At 35.4% G+C, this 12,117-nt stretch overlaps 2 protein-coding genes across 2 annotated transcripts in view; both read left to right on the top strand.

Annotated features, from left to right (window-relative positions):
- Positions 1-5,108: 5,108 nt before the first annotated feature.
- LOC134847869 (uncharacterized) overlaps positions 5,109-12,117 on the top strand; it is a 68,746-nt gene continuing 61,737 nt past the window's right edge. Inside the window, exons 1-2 of the mRNA XM_063865122.1 lie at positions 5,109-5,203; positions 6,273-6,388. Coding sequence (XP_063721192.1) covers positions 5,109-5,203; positions 6,273-6,388 — 211 coding nt within the window. The remainder of the gene's footprint in view (positions 5,204-6,272; positions 6,389-12,117) is intronic.
- On the top strand, positions 8,805-10,960 carry LOC134848425 (uncharacterized). Its single transcript, XM_063865864.1, has 3 exons — positions 8,805-9,771; positions 9,841-10,181; positions 10,280-10,960. The coding sequence occupies exons 1-3, from the start codon at positions 9,279-9,281 to the stop codon at positions 10,808-10,810; spliced, it is 1,365 nt and encodes a 454-aa protein (XP_063721934.1). The 5' UTR covers positions 8,805-9,278; the 3' UTR covers positions 10,811-10,960.

The following is a 12,117-nucleotide window of genomic DNA, read 5'->3' as shown; positions in this document are numbered from 1 at the left end:
CTAAAGATGCTAGTAATTCAGTTCCATTCCAAGGTTTCGGATTTTTTCTGCGAATACTTTTTTTTCGATTAGTTGGCTCATCTGCGAGTACCGATAGGCATTCATTGTTGTATCGCAAGCTCTGCTTCGCCTCTGTGTGAATATTCATACTTGCCAGCTAGTATCAGTTATTCCCGTTTTCTCATCTCTTAGTTCTCTACTTTCGTTCGGGGACATATAAATCAATATAAGAAAGTGTCGGCTCGGATATTGAATGTTCCATCACAAACAATCCGAGAAATTGAAACGCTACTGAACAAGTAAATGTTTCTATTGAACTCTGTGAAAACGAAAATTATACTGCCCGCAAATTTGTCCTCATGACCTATGAAACTCTACCACACGGCTCTTCAGTCATAAAGTACTTCGTATTTGCCTATGAAGATCTCTGATTGGTGAAATTTAATGGTCACAGATTGTGAGAGCTCTCTGAAGACAATTCAAACTTAGTAAAAGACAATTAAATTTTAGAGACAATTCCAAGTCCCTTTCCATTTTTAAGAGAGTCTGTTGTGTTGAGGCTATTTGTTTTTAACTCTGAAGACTAACATGGTGGCTCTACGCACTCCATACATAACACCAACTGTGTACTAACTGTGTCTTTTCATGATAACGCCACCTCTAGAGTGGAGGTAGAAAAAGGCCCAATTAGAACTACTTGCAGCCTTTGAGACGCCTTTGACTGTTTAAATCACCACCCCCTGAGAGACAAGCAGAATGCTTCTTTCCTGCCTGATTTAAGCTACCAATGGACCAGGAGCTACTTGAGTGGCAGACAACAAAGTCAATTTAGAGACCCGAGCTCATGTTTCATAATTATACGTAGAACATTCCCGGAGCAATCAGTCATTGCCACCTCCGCTATATTCAACTTCTACTAATTAATCACCCAAGCTCCATAAAATGAGAACTACGAAAAATTACAAGAACTACCAGCCAAGCTTCAAAAATCAGGCTCTGCTAAACGACTTAGCCAGTAGTCACCTGGCGCTAAAGAAAAGAATTTTTTGAGCTGATCTCGTAGCAGTGATGATCGAAAGGGTTCTATCGAAAATTATAGAGTGCGAATTTCGGCTCGTACAATCACGATGTGCTTCAAAATAGGATATGTACCCGCAGGATGCTCAATATCTCACCACGTAACTCCCATGTTACTTTGAAAGCTTGAGCGATCATTTCGGGCGTAAGTGCCTTCAAAGCAAAAGTCGTCACAGACTAATTTGACCCTCGCGCACTAGGTGCGACGCTCCCCATGTAAAAAATCTAGTAATTCCAGATGGCGCATAGTTAAAAAAAACACTTATAATTCCCTAGACGAGCTTTGTGTAAGTATATTTACATGTACGTACCCCATACGCTGAATGATATCACTCAAAAGTATCTCATACTATGGTCACTTTCATGCGCAGGGCCCGCTGCTGGCTCGGTCATTATCGCTCCGGTTAATCCCAAGTGCTTCAACTCTGCTTCCGATAATACAAACAACGTATTCCCCTGTCTCTTAAATCAGGACAGATTTTTTTTGAATTGAACACATGAGTTGAGCCTACTCCTTGGGACAGGTGTTGATTCAACAATGAATCTTAGGCTCAACTGAGTAAGTTTTCAGGCCCGCTGAGCTGATGCATAGTTACCAGTAAAAAGTAGGACAACAGAGCACTGCAATTAGAACACTAACTTTTTTGGTGGCGTGATGTTTCTTCGAAGCGGGCTCATATGCCAGAGTTGCCGGACGAGCAGTTTTGCGAGTTAAAGGGCCTTAATGTGTTATGCATAGCATAGCAACTTGATAGCATGTGTTGTATCTATGTGGCGTATTAGTTGCTAGTGTTTAGAAGCTTCAGGCACTTGTGGCTGAGTGGTCGGTCTGGACGTTAGAATCTTGACCTGGAAGTCTGCAGCTCGAATAACGTAGAGCTCAAGTTTTTCAAAGGCTAATTTACTGTATTTTTTTTCGTCGTTAGTGTGTGAAGTGCAGATTCGCCTCTGTAATTTTTGTCCTGTTGTGAAAAAATATTCAATATTAATTGTTTTTGTTCAGTTAAGCAGATTATACGAATTCGTTATCGGCTTAAATGGTTTCTGGGTTCGAATTGGACAGGACCTGTTTTTTTTTCAAACGGTAAATAAATTGTTGGATTAGTATTTGTCTGCTTATGTTTTTTCAGCATAGTTGCCGCATCGTAGAATTGTTTTTTTGTACGCAAGATACTTTATAGTTCCTTTTAGTGTTCTGATTTTTTCCCGCTGTTTGTTATTCTTCGTATATTTCTTTTTTGTTTGTTTTTAATCGATTAAAAACTTTATTCTGCCAAAATGATAATTTTGGCTTATATGTTATGGACTAAGTGCCCTATTTTTTTGAATGAAAACGTTATTTCTGTGCGCCCCTCTAGATTGCTCAAAACGCAAAAAAATCTTATTAGAAATTATAGATTTTCATGAAAACTTTTTTTTCGATTTGTTTTTTTTAATTTTTTTTTCGGCTTAATAGGTTTCGGCCTTTATTATATTGGCTTATTTGCCTTAAATTGTTTCATATGACGAGCTAAAAAAGTTTAATGTGTGTGTGTTTTTAGGGAGAGAGGACCTATTAAGTCTTGTTGATTTTTTTTGACATCAAGGGTTTCTGCTGAGCTGTTTTTGGCTTTGTTACCGCTTTGTATTTTTTCCGTTGCTATCTTCACGTTTTACTATCTTGGCGGTTTTTTTTGTCAAAAGTATCCTTATTCATTTTGATGGATCTAGTTTTTTCGACATTTTCAATTTTTTCCGACTTAGAGGCTTTCTTGTTATGTATCGCAAGTGGTGCGAAGCTTAGCTTCGCCTCTGTGTATTATCATCCTGTGTGTTTTCGTTTTTTCCATGAAACTTGTCCAGGCTGAATTTTTTCTGTCACAGTTTTTTTGGTTTTTTTTTCAATATGGCTCTAAATAAAGAATTTAATTGATAAAAAATAAAGGTTTTTCTTCGTTTTTATTCAGCTGTTTTCTTCTGCCACTAATAAGCTTCAGATAGGAGCGAATGACAAATTGTACTGCAGCTCTTTCAATTTGAAATCGGTTGTAAAAAAAGTAAGGTTTCATTTTAAGACATTTATTGCAACTTGCTTCAAATCAACGGTTTCAAATCAACGGCTTCAAATCATAGGAGCGAATGATAAATTGTACTGCAGCTCTTTCAATTTGAAATGGGTTGTAAAAACAGTTAAAATAGTAAGGTTTCATTTTAAGACATTTTTTTGCAACTTGCTTCAAATCAACGGTTTGTGTCGTTTTTACGCTCATAAAGGTTTATCCATTGATCGGGAATTTTTTTGAATGCCCCATCCTCTTGATGTAGTTATTTCTAAGCGACAAAAAGAATGACCATGTTACTCATCAGATGGTTACGTAGTAATAAGTAGACAGTCATAAAGTAGACAAGCAGAAAGCCAATCGAGATAAGAAAACAAACAATTGAAATATATTTTTTTCTTGATTCTGATTGGCTCATTCTGATTGTAAATTTAAGTGGCGTGTATTTGATGTCGATTTCTGTTGTGCTAGTGGTTGCGGGCCTATAATTTTTTTGGAGCAGGTAAATACATAACGATTTTTCGATTTGCATTGTTAACGAAGTGTGAGCTTCTTCTAACGAGGCCAAAATCAAACAAGGATAGCCGGTTACTTGTTGTTACAGAATATTCCAGTTACATAATGTTCCGGTTACAGAATGTTCCGGTTACAGAATGTTCCGACCAGACTCTTAAAGTTACAAAAAAAGTTTTTTTTTGACAAATTATTTTTTGTATTTTCGGCATGGTGTGATAAAATGAGCTGAATAAAAATTTGGGGATTAGACATATTCGACAGTAATATTAAAATAAAGCGGATTTAAGAACAATTTACGTAGAAAAATAACTTGAAAGAACGGAAAAAAATCAAAAAAAATTCAAATTTTTTTACAGAAAGTTTTTACACGGTAACCCTATTAGCTCGAATTAAGAAATATTAAAAATTTGAAACCGGTTTCTCTCGACACCAGTAAAAATTTTTTGGAAATTTCTTAATGTTTTTCGAATTTTAACTGAAAGGGCTTTAATATGATATATCACTCAACCCAGTCCGATGATTATTTGCGTTACCTGATTTTGCGTGGAAAACAACAAGAAAAAAGGAAAAACTAAAATGCACTCGAATCAAAGTTCTTCCCCATTTTTAAGGGTCGGAAAGAAAGTTTCATGTTAAAAACTGATGTCGCCAGATAGTTCTAATATGTGGAACCTTTGGTATAGGGTGTGGTATTTTTCCTCTAAAAACGTCTGCATCATCCTCTAAAATCTTTTTTTCTTCGTAATTTTTACGACAATATTGTTTAAATAATCGGTTTGTTATTACACCTGCGAAGCGAGTGTATTAGTACAAACCTTATTTTTTTCCCTAGCTTAGTCGCAAATATTAGTGCCTGTTTTAGGGCACCTTTGCAGCTTTTTCATACCATGTGCTTTGACATTCGAATAGTAATAAGTTAACATATTTGATGCATTTTTAAGTCATCAAATGAACCGAAAAAAGTGAATTGTTTTAAACAACATAACAATAATAAAAACTATTTCAGAAATTTTCTAACTCAATTAATCTCGCAGGTTTTTGAAATGCATAGTTTCTACATAATGTGGTTTTATGCCTTGCGATTTGTTACATGCAAAGTTAGTATGGTTGCCTTCAGTTTGTTATATTCCAAATTATTACTGGCGAAATAGAGTGTATTTGTATTTGGTGTCACTTGCTGAATGTCATTGGCAATTTATTAGAATAAGTAGCTGCTTTTATTGTGACTAGTGTTTGTCGGTGGTTGAGCTTGCGTGGCTGAGTGGATAGTGCGTGAGACTCAAAATCTCTTGATTGCATTAGGTTGCAGATTCGAATCCTACACGTAGCCGAGTTTTTGCTATTTCGAGGCTTTATTCAACTTTTTTTATTTCACTTGATAGCTGCTTTTTGGTCGTGTTTTCGCAAGTGTTTGCGAAGCACAGCTTCGCCTCTGTGTGTAATACCTAGTATGAGTAATTTTTTGATTTCAGATTAATGATGCTTGATGGCATCAGCGGACATGTCACTAACCTGGGCATGGGAAGGGGACCCTTTGTATCAGTATCTGGAACTTCATATAAGTCCAGCCGGTGAGTTAAATTCTTCGAATAAAACGTCGTTGTCGGGCGAGAAAACCGAATATCATGAGAACTTTATGTTTCCGATTCACACGCTGAAAGTTTTTGAGAATTTTGACGATTTTATTGGCTGAAATCGATATAAGAACTCAAGGAGAGTGGAACTAGCTATGGCATAGGGTGGAATTTATTGATTGTGGTTTTGTCCACATAGAAAACTAATGCTTCGCCTATAGCTCAAACATTGTTCTAATCATTTTGACCCTTGAGCTGTTCAGTCCCTGCCAGATACCAAGAAAACTTCAAAACTTAGAAAAAGCATCTCTTCTTTTCCAACTTTAATCTCCAAATTTGGTCGATACATTCTGTTCTACGTACACAGCAACCGGCTACACTTGCTGTCTCTATAAAAGTATTTGTTTTATTTTAATGCGATTTTGTTAGCTTGACAAGAGCGTGAATGAGCATTGAGACCGAAATGGAATACAGATCTCAGCAAATAAAACAAAATAATTTTTCTACCACAACATTTTAAAAATATCATCCATGTTATTCATGTAGTTTTTTATACCATATGCGCATCGCAAAACCAACATTCTTTCTTACACTTGAAAATTGCAACACAGTTAAACTAAGTTCAACTACAGAAATGGAGTGAAATTTTTCCCTAATTAAAATTCCTTCGTTGTAATCGAAACGTCTCTCAATAAATCTAAAATGTTAGTATTGAATTTTCAGAAACCCTTAGAAGCTGCAGATACACGTGAATCGTTGTAAATTTCAATTTTTCTGCGTTACTGACTATTTTTTTTCTTCATTTTCTATCGCTGGAGATTTCTATCGCTGGAGATTTCTATCGCTGGAAACTTTATTGAAAAATCTTACGTAGAGCTGAATTTTTTTTATATGTATCTTTCGAATTAAGAAGAGTTTTTTCCAGGTATTTATACGTTTCCAATGCATAAGAACGTTTTCATTGCAGATTTGTATAGCAAAGGAATTTTTTCAAATGAGCTTTTTTTTAAAATATGAATATGATGATTTTTATGTTCAATTTTCCCTAAAATGCTCGTTCTGTTAGGCCAGAAAAGATGTTCATTATTGTTCTGCTGCTGATTTGTGCTTGGAGTGGTGTGAGAAGTGACCCCCCGGCTGAAGCTGAAGAGATGGGAGTCTGCGGAGACAACAATTGCTCAAGTGAGTGATCAGAACAGGTTTTTTCAAGCTACCTTCTCCCCTAAAACAACATATGGCTCTGTTTTTTTTTCAAATATCTGTATTTGCTCTGGTGGTATGTAGTAAGTATGCGCCGAAACGTTAGTTATTTTTAAGAGTACTAAACGTGATGAGTACTCTTATATAAGTCTTGATTTTTTTTTCAGGAACAAGTATTTACCCCTGCGAAGCAATATGATATAGTACGAGCTTTCTTTTTTTCAACCTAAGTCGCAAATATTGTTGCGATTTTTGTTGGGATTAAGTCTTAAAGCAACAATATTTGCTGCGTCGAATTTGCTGCATCGAAGGCAATCAGATATTTTGTTGCACCTTTGAAATTTAGTGGCACCTTTACAGCTTATTGATAACGTGTGCTTTTATATTCGAATAGTTATAAGTTTAGACAGTTGATGCATTTTTAATTAATCATGTGAACCGAAGAAAGCTATTTGTTTCAAACAACATAATAATAACAAAATCTCGTTTGAAAAATTTTCTTACTCAATATATCTCGCAATTTTTTGAATTGCATAACTTATACATATTGTGGCTTACTGATTCGCAGATTTTTGCTGATTCGAGTTTTACAAATTCGAGGCTTATTTATACTTTTTCTTGTGTCACTTGATAGATCTGCTTTTTGGTCGTGTTTTCGCAAATGTTTGCGAAGCGCAGCTTCGCCTCTGTTTAAAATTTGATTTGACGGTTTGACTTTTGATTTCTTTTTCAGTTCACTTCTGTTTTTTGTTAAAAGGAAGGCAAACTCCACTACCGAACAGCGAAAGGGTAAATAACACGAAAAACGTGATCGACTTCTTATTTCGAAAATGGGTTTCAATTTGATTGGAAAGGTCTGTTATTAAGCCGGTCTAATATTGATAGGTCCCCTGTGACTGGGAGAAAATAAAATCAGTATTAAGAGTAATGAACGTATTGAAGACTCCTATATAGGTTTTGGTGATTTTTTTTTGTTCAGGAAAAAGTCTTAAAATTTGTTTACGTTCAATTTTGATTCGCGATTTGACTTTTGATTTCTTTTTAAGTTCAGTGCATTTTTATTTTCAAAAAGAAGGCAAATTCCACTATCGAACAACAAAATTGTAGCGGTCACGAAAAATGTGATGAAGTTAATTTTCGAAAGTGATTTTTAATGTTCAGATTTCCAGCTGAGTTTTAAAATTTACTTATTGATCCAGTGTTCTCAAGTTAGGGTTTTTAAATCAAAAAAGCACCGATGATAATTTTATCTTGATTTTCAAAGAACCTTAAGGCATGTATTGGTGCTTCAATTTTGAAATTTTTTGAAACATTTTAGCTCTATATTCTTGCGTTGATTACTGTAAGTTGGCTGTTTATCACTTGTGACAGCTTATGTCTCGTAAGCGGGAATTAGATTTTCCTAAAGTGATCAATATGTAACTAATTAAATAATTCACTCACTGAGCTGACATGCTCAATTTTTACGCTTGCGATTAGCAAGAGTTATCAAATCGCAATATAGACTTTTTCGGGCTTACAACTTGTTTAACAGAATCTCTTGATTCACTTTTAGCTTGATTCATAAGGAATTCAAATTTTTATGCGTGTCCGACACTTTGCCTGTAGGCGAAGAAAGAAAACATGTGGGACGCCCAAGGTCTTTGGTTTGAATCTGAACAGTAACTTTTTTGCTTAAACTGGAAATATCCTTTCCAAAAAATTGTCGACCTCGAGTTTGCCTGCTTATGTTTTGTCGACTTAGTTGTCTCATCGTTGAAATGATTTTTTTTGCACACTATTTTCAATTTAATTGCTTTTAGTGCTTAGAATTACTACCGCAATTTTTAATATAACTAGCTTTGACTTCTATATTTTGTTTGATGTTTTGCTGTTTTTTTCGTTTAAAAACTATATTCGGTTAAATGATTCTGACTTATATTTTATTGTCTTAGGGACCTAATTTGGGGTCATTCCAAGGGAAGCATAAGTTTAATGCTTGATTCCGGATCGCACAAAATGCTGAAGTTCTTAGAATAGAATTTATACTTCAAAGTTTTTCATGAAAAAAAAATAGTTTCGGTTCTACGGGAAATTATTTTTTCAGTTGACGTTTGGTGCAATAAGCTTCAACCCAAGATAAGTAGGCTTAGTTGCTTCTTCTTAAAATTTGTCATTGTCTACATAGCGTTCGGAATTGAACTTCTTGTAGCGTTTTTGTATTGCACTTCTTATAGGTCAAAATCCCATTTCTTAACAAAAATTCTTAAAAATTCAATGGCTAGTGTTCCGACTAAATCCCTTTCATCTCATTTTATCGGATAAATTACCGCGCTATAGATTTGATAAACCTTGCAGATTATTTGACTTGAGTTTTATAACAGCAAATTGTTATCTTGATGCTTATTTTTGGTGTTCGAAAATAAAAACATCCGTTTTTTCTGTATTGCAAAAGATCGAAGCTTCGGTTCGTCTTCGGTAATTGTAATCCTTCTTCGCGATCTAGATTGCTCAGTTGTTGTCCATGAAAACTAGCATCCCTCTTACTTTTTCTTAGTCTTAATATTTTCTTGCCAATTTGCCTACTCCATTCACTTTGTTTTCAAAGAAGTCAGTCCAAAAGGGGGCTTCAGTTCATCTGTGCATTTTTGGCTTGCGATTAATTAAGTTGTTTTGAGCAGTCATGGCACATAATTTGAAATGTTTTCTATCAATAGTAGGTCGGTTATTGTAAGTTGTTTTATGATGTTCTTATTGTTTTTCTGCCTTATGCTTCTTTAAGTGAGCCATTAGAAGGTAACTGAAAATGCGATCTATATGTAATAGCTATGAGTAAACTATCATAAAAGGCTTCTATTGAAGCATTGTGTATAAATTTTCATTGACTAACTTTATGGTTATAAAATTAATTTGCTGCAAATTGGCGAAGATGAACAGCAGTCGTGCGGTAATGTGTAAAACATCGTCTCCGTCGTCGAAGTTTCTGATTGAAGAGAAAATCGACGAATACAGGCAAAAGATTTACTCCATTATCCACGATGATAGAACAGTAAAAAGTGTATATAAACAATCATTCCAGCCGAACAGAAACTCGGACTTTTACTCGACTCTTATAAACCGAGACCGGCTAAAAAATCAGAATCAGAATCGAAACCGGAATCATAATCACAACCAGGAGAATCACCAGGACCTGCAGACGTCTGTAGCTGGCGCTTCCGCAATGAATGTTTTTTCGTGGCAGCCATATTTCACTTCCCAAAAGGCGCTTCTCACAAAATGCAACGGACCAACTGAGGAAGCTTTAAAAACGGCAAGGGATCCAGCGGAAGAGTTGCAAAGGAACAAACAGTCTTTTTCTCAAGGAGGAGCTGCAACTGATCCACTAGGTAACCTTTATTCCTCCAATTCTTTTCAACATTCTACTAAAAAAACTATCTGAAGATGTGTGTTTAAAGGTCTAAATAAGAAGAAGCACATTTTGAGCGCGCCTCCTTCAAACTCGAAAACGAACTCTAGCAACCCCGTTCCGAGAATAGATTGGGCTAGTCCTATAGTTGCAAGTTTAAACAGAGCTTCCAGAACAGAATCTGATTGGCTCAAGTCTTTTGAAACCTTGCAGACAAAGAGATCTATTTTTGTCAACGGAGGAGTGACTCCTAGACCGGAATGGGAAGAGACAGTGCAAACTCCACCGAATCATGTTGGAAAATTTCATCGACATTTTTGCTCCCCTGTAGACGAATCATCATCCGAGCCGGCTAAACTCATCCGTCATTACAGCATTTACATGCCGGAGGTTAGTAGTTTGATTATAATTAATAATCTGTTCTACTAATCTATTAATAATCTGTTAGGCTGATCTATTAATAATCTGTTCTTCAATTAATTGTTTAGATTGAAATTGACGATGGAAAAATTAGCATTAAAAGTCGAACCAATTCGCCAATAGAATTAGACAATGAATCGGTAGAGCAGCAATCAAATTATGAATACGATAACAAAATAGTGGAAAATGCTGGTGAAACAAATATAATCGAAACAGAAAACGAGCTAATGACGAATAGAAATGAATTAATACCTCGAACATCCGAAGGAGTTTCGATCACGAAGTCGTATGTTACCACATTTCATAGCTTTGAATTTGGCCATGCTCTTTATCACGCTGTCATACACACAGCTTTCGTGCAATCCGAATCAGGGTCGCGATCTAATGATTTCACGGTCTCAAGTTCCAATCGAGGCGCAATCACGCTCCGAATTGTACCTGCGCCACTTATACTGAACGAAGACAGAGAAATAAAGTTGCCTCCAATTTCACCAGCGAACAAACGAGTGTTGTTTTCAGATCAACTTGAGACTGTGCGCATCATTCCAGGGCGACAACCGCGCAAAACGAAAACGAAAAAATCTTCCAAGAAAAGATGAAACCAAGTTGTTTTTGATTTTTTTTAAATGAATTTTAGCTTTAAATGTAATTATTCTGAAACTCAGTCGTTTGTACATATAATAGCGATAGATTTTAATTGAAGTAGAAAATATCACCAGCGGAGCGTAGTAATAAACTGTAAAACCACATTTTTTTGATGTCCTAAAGAGGCAGATTTGGATTCATCTTGGTTAAATAATAAAACTGCCTATTTGAGCCGCATGTATCGCTATATTTTGCTTCTGTAGTTTTAGGGGTTAAAAATGACGCATGACTTGAAGATCAAGGGTTCGAGTTGGGTTTTTATTCAGTTTATTACAGAATCGAACGTATTGTTGAATTACGAAGCGACTTTTTTCTAACCCAACTCACAAACAAAAATGCTAATTAAGGGCACTTTTGCGGCATAGCATTGTCAACTTCATAGCATGCGTTAATCTGCCTTATTGGTGACTAGTGTTTAAGAGTAATGAACGTGTGAAGACTATTAAATAGGTCTTACTGTTTTTTGTTTTGTTTTTCAGGAGAAAGTCTTAAAATTTGTTCACGCTTAGTTTTGATTTTTCTAGTTTTGTAAATGGAAATTAATTATCAGATTTCCCAGCGAATTAAAAGTTTTGCCTATTGATCCAGTTTTCTCAAATTGGGTTAATTTCATGAAAAAATATTCAATTATAAATTTTTCTAGAAATTCAGAGAGGTTTGATGCCATCTATTTTTTCTTTCGAAATTCGTCATATGGCGATAAACAATTGCTATTAAATTGTCATTGCTATGCAGCAAAAGTGCCACGAAATGACCGTTTCCTTGATTTTGTTAGCAAAGTGTAGCTTAGCTTGTGCTGTGCCGGTGGAACAGAAAATTCCGGCCACAATAATGAAAAAAAAACTTAAAAAAACTATCTTTTTCCAAATTATGTCGTTTTTTGTTCGTAAATTGCTAAGAGGATCGGAACGACGTAAGTCTAGAAGTTAGGCATATTCTACAACAGTTCTCGAAAAATAAAAAATGCAAAAAAATTGAAACATAATTCAGACTCTTATATACGTCGCAATGACTTTTAAATTTTTTTGTTCGGGATAAGTCCTGAAAATTGTTCAGGCTCAAATTTTACTTTTTCGCTGTTTGACTTCTGATTTTTTTGAAGTTCAGTTCGTTTCCTTTGTTATAAGGAAACCAAATTCCACTTTCGAACAGCAAAAGTGCAAAGGCCACGAAAAACAATTATTTGTCGACTTTTTTTAGTCAATTTGGTCCGATTACTGCGTTGGAGGAAGCAGAGTAGTGTTCTTGTCAGTTTGACCAG

This window comes from Symsagittifera roscoffensis, chromosome 6 (assembly GCF_963678635.1).
Source record: "Symsagittifera roscoffensis chromosome 6, txSymRosc1.1, whole genome shotgun sequence".
Taxonomy (NCBI): domain Eukaryota; kingdom Metazoa; phylum Xenacoelomorpha; order Acoela; family Convolutidae; genus Symsagittifera; species Symsagittifera roscoffensis.
Note: the sequence above shows the minus strand (reverse complement) of the source record. Positions and strands in the feature narration are given on the sequence as shown.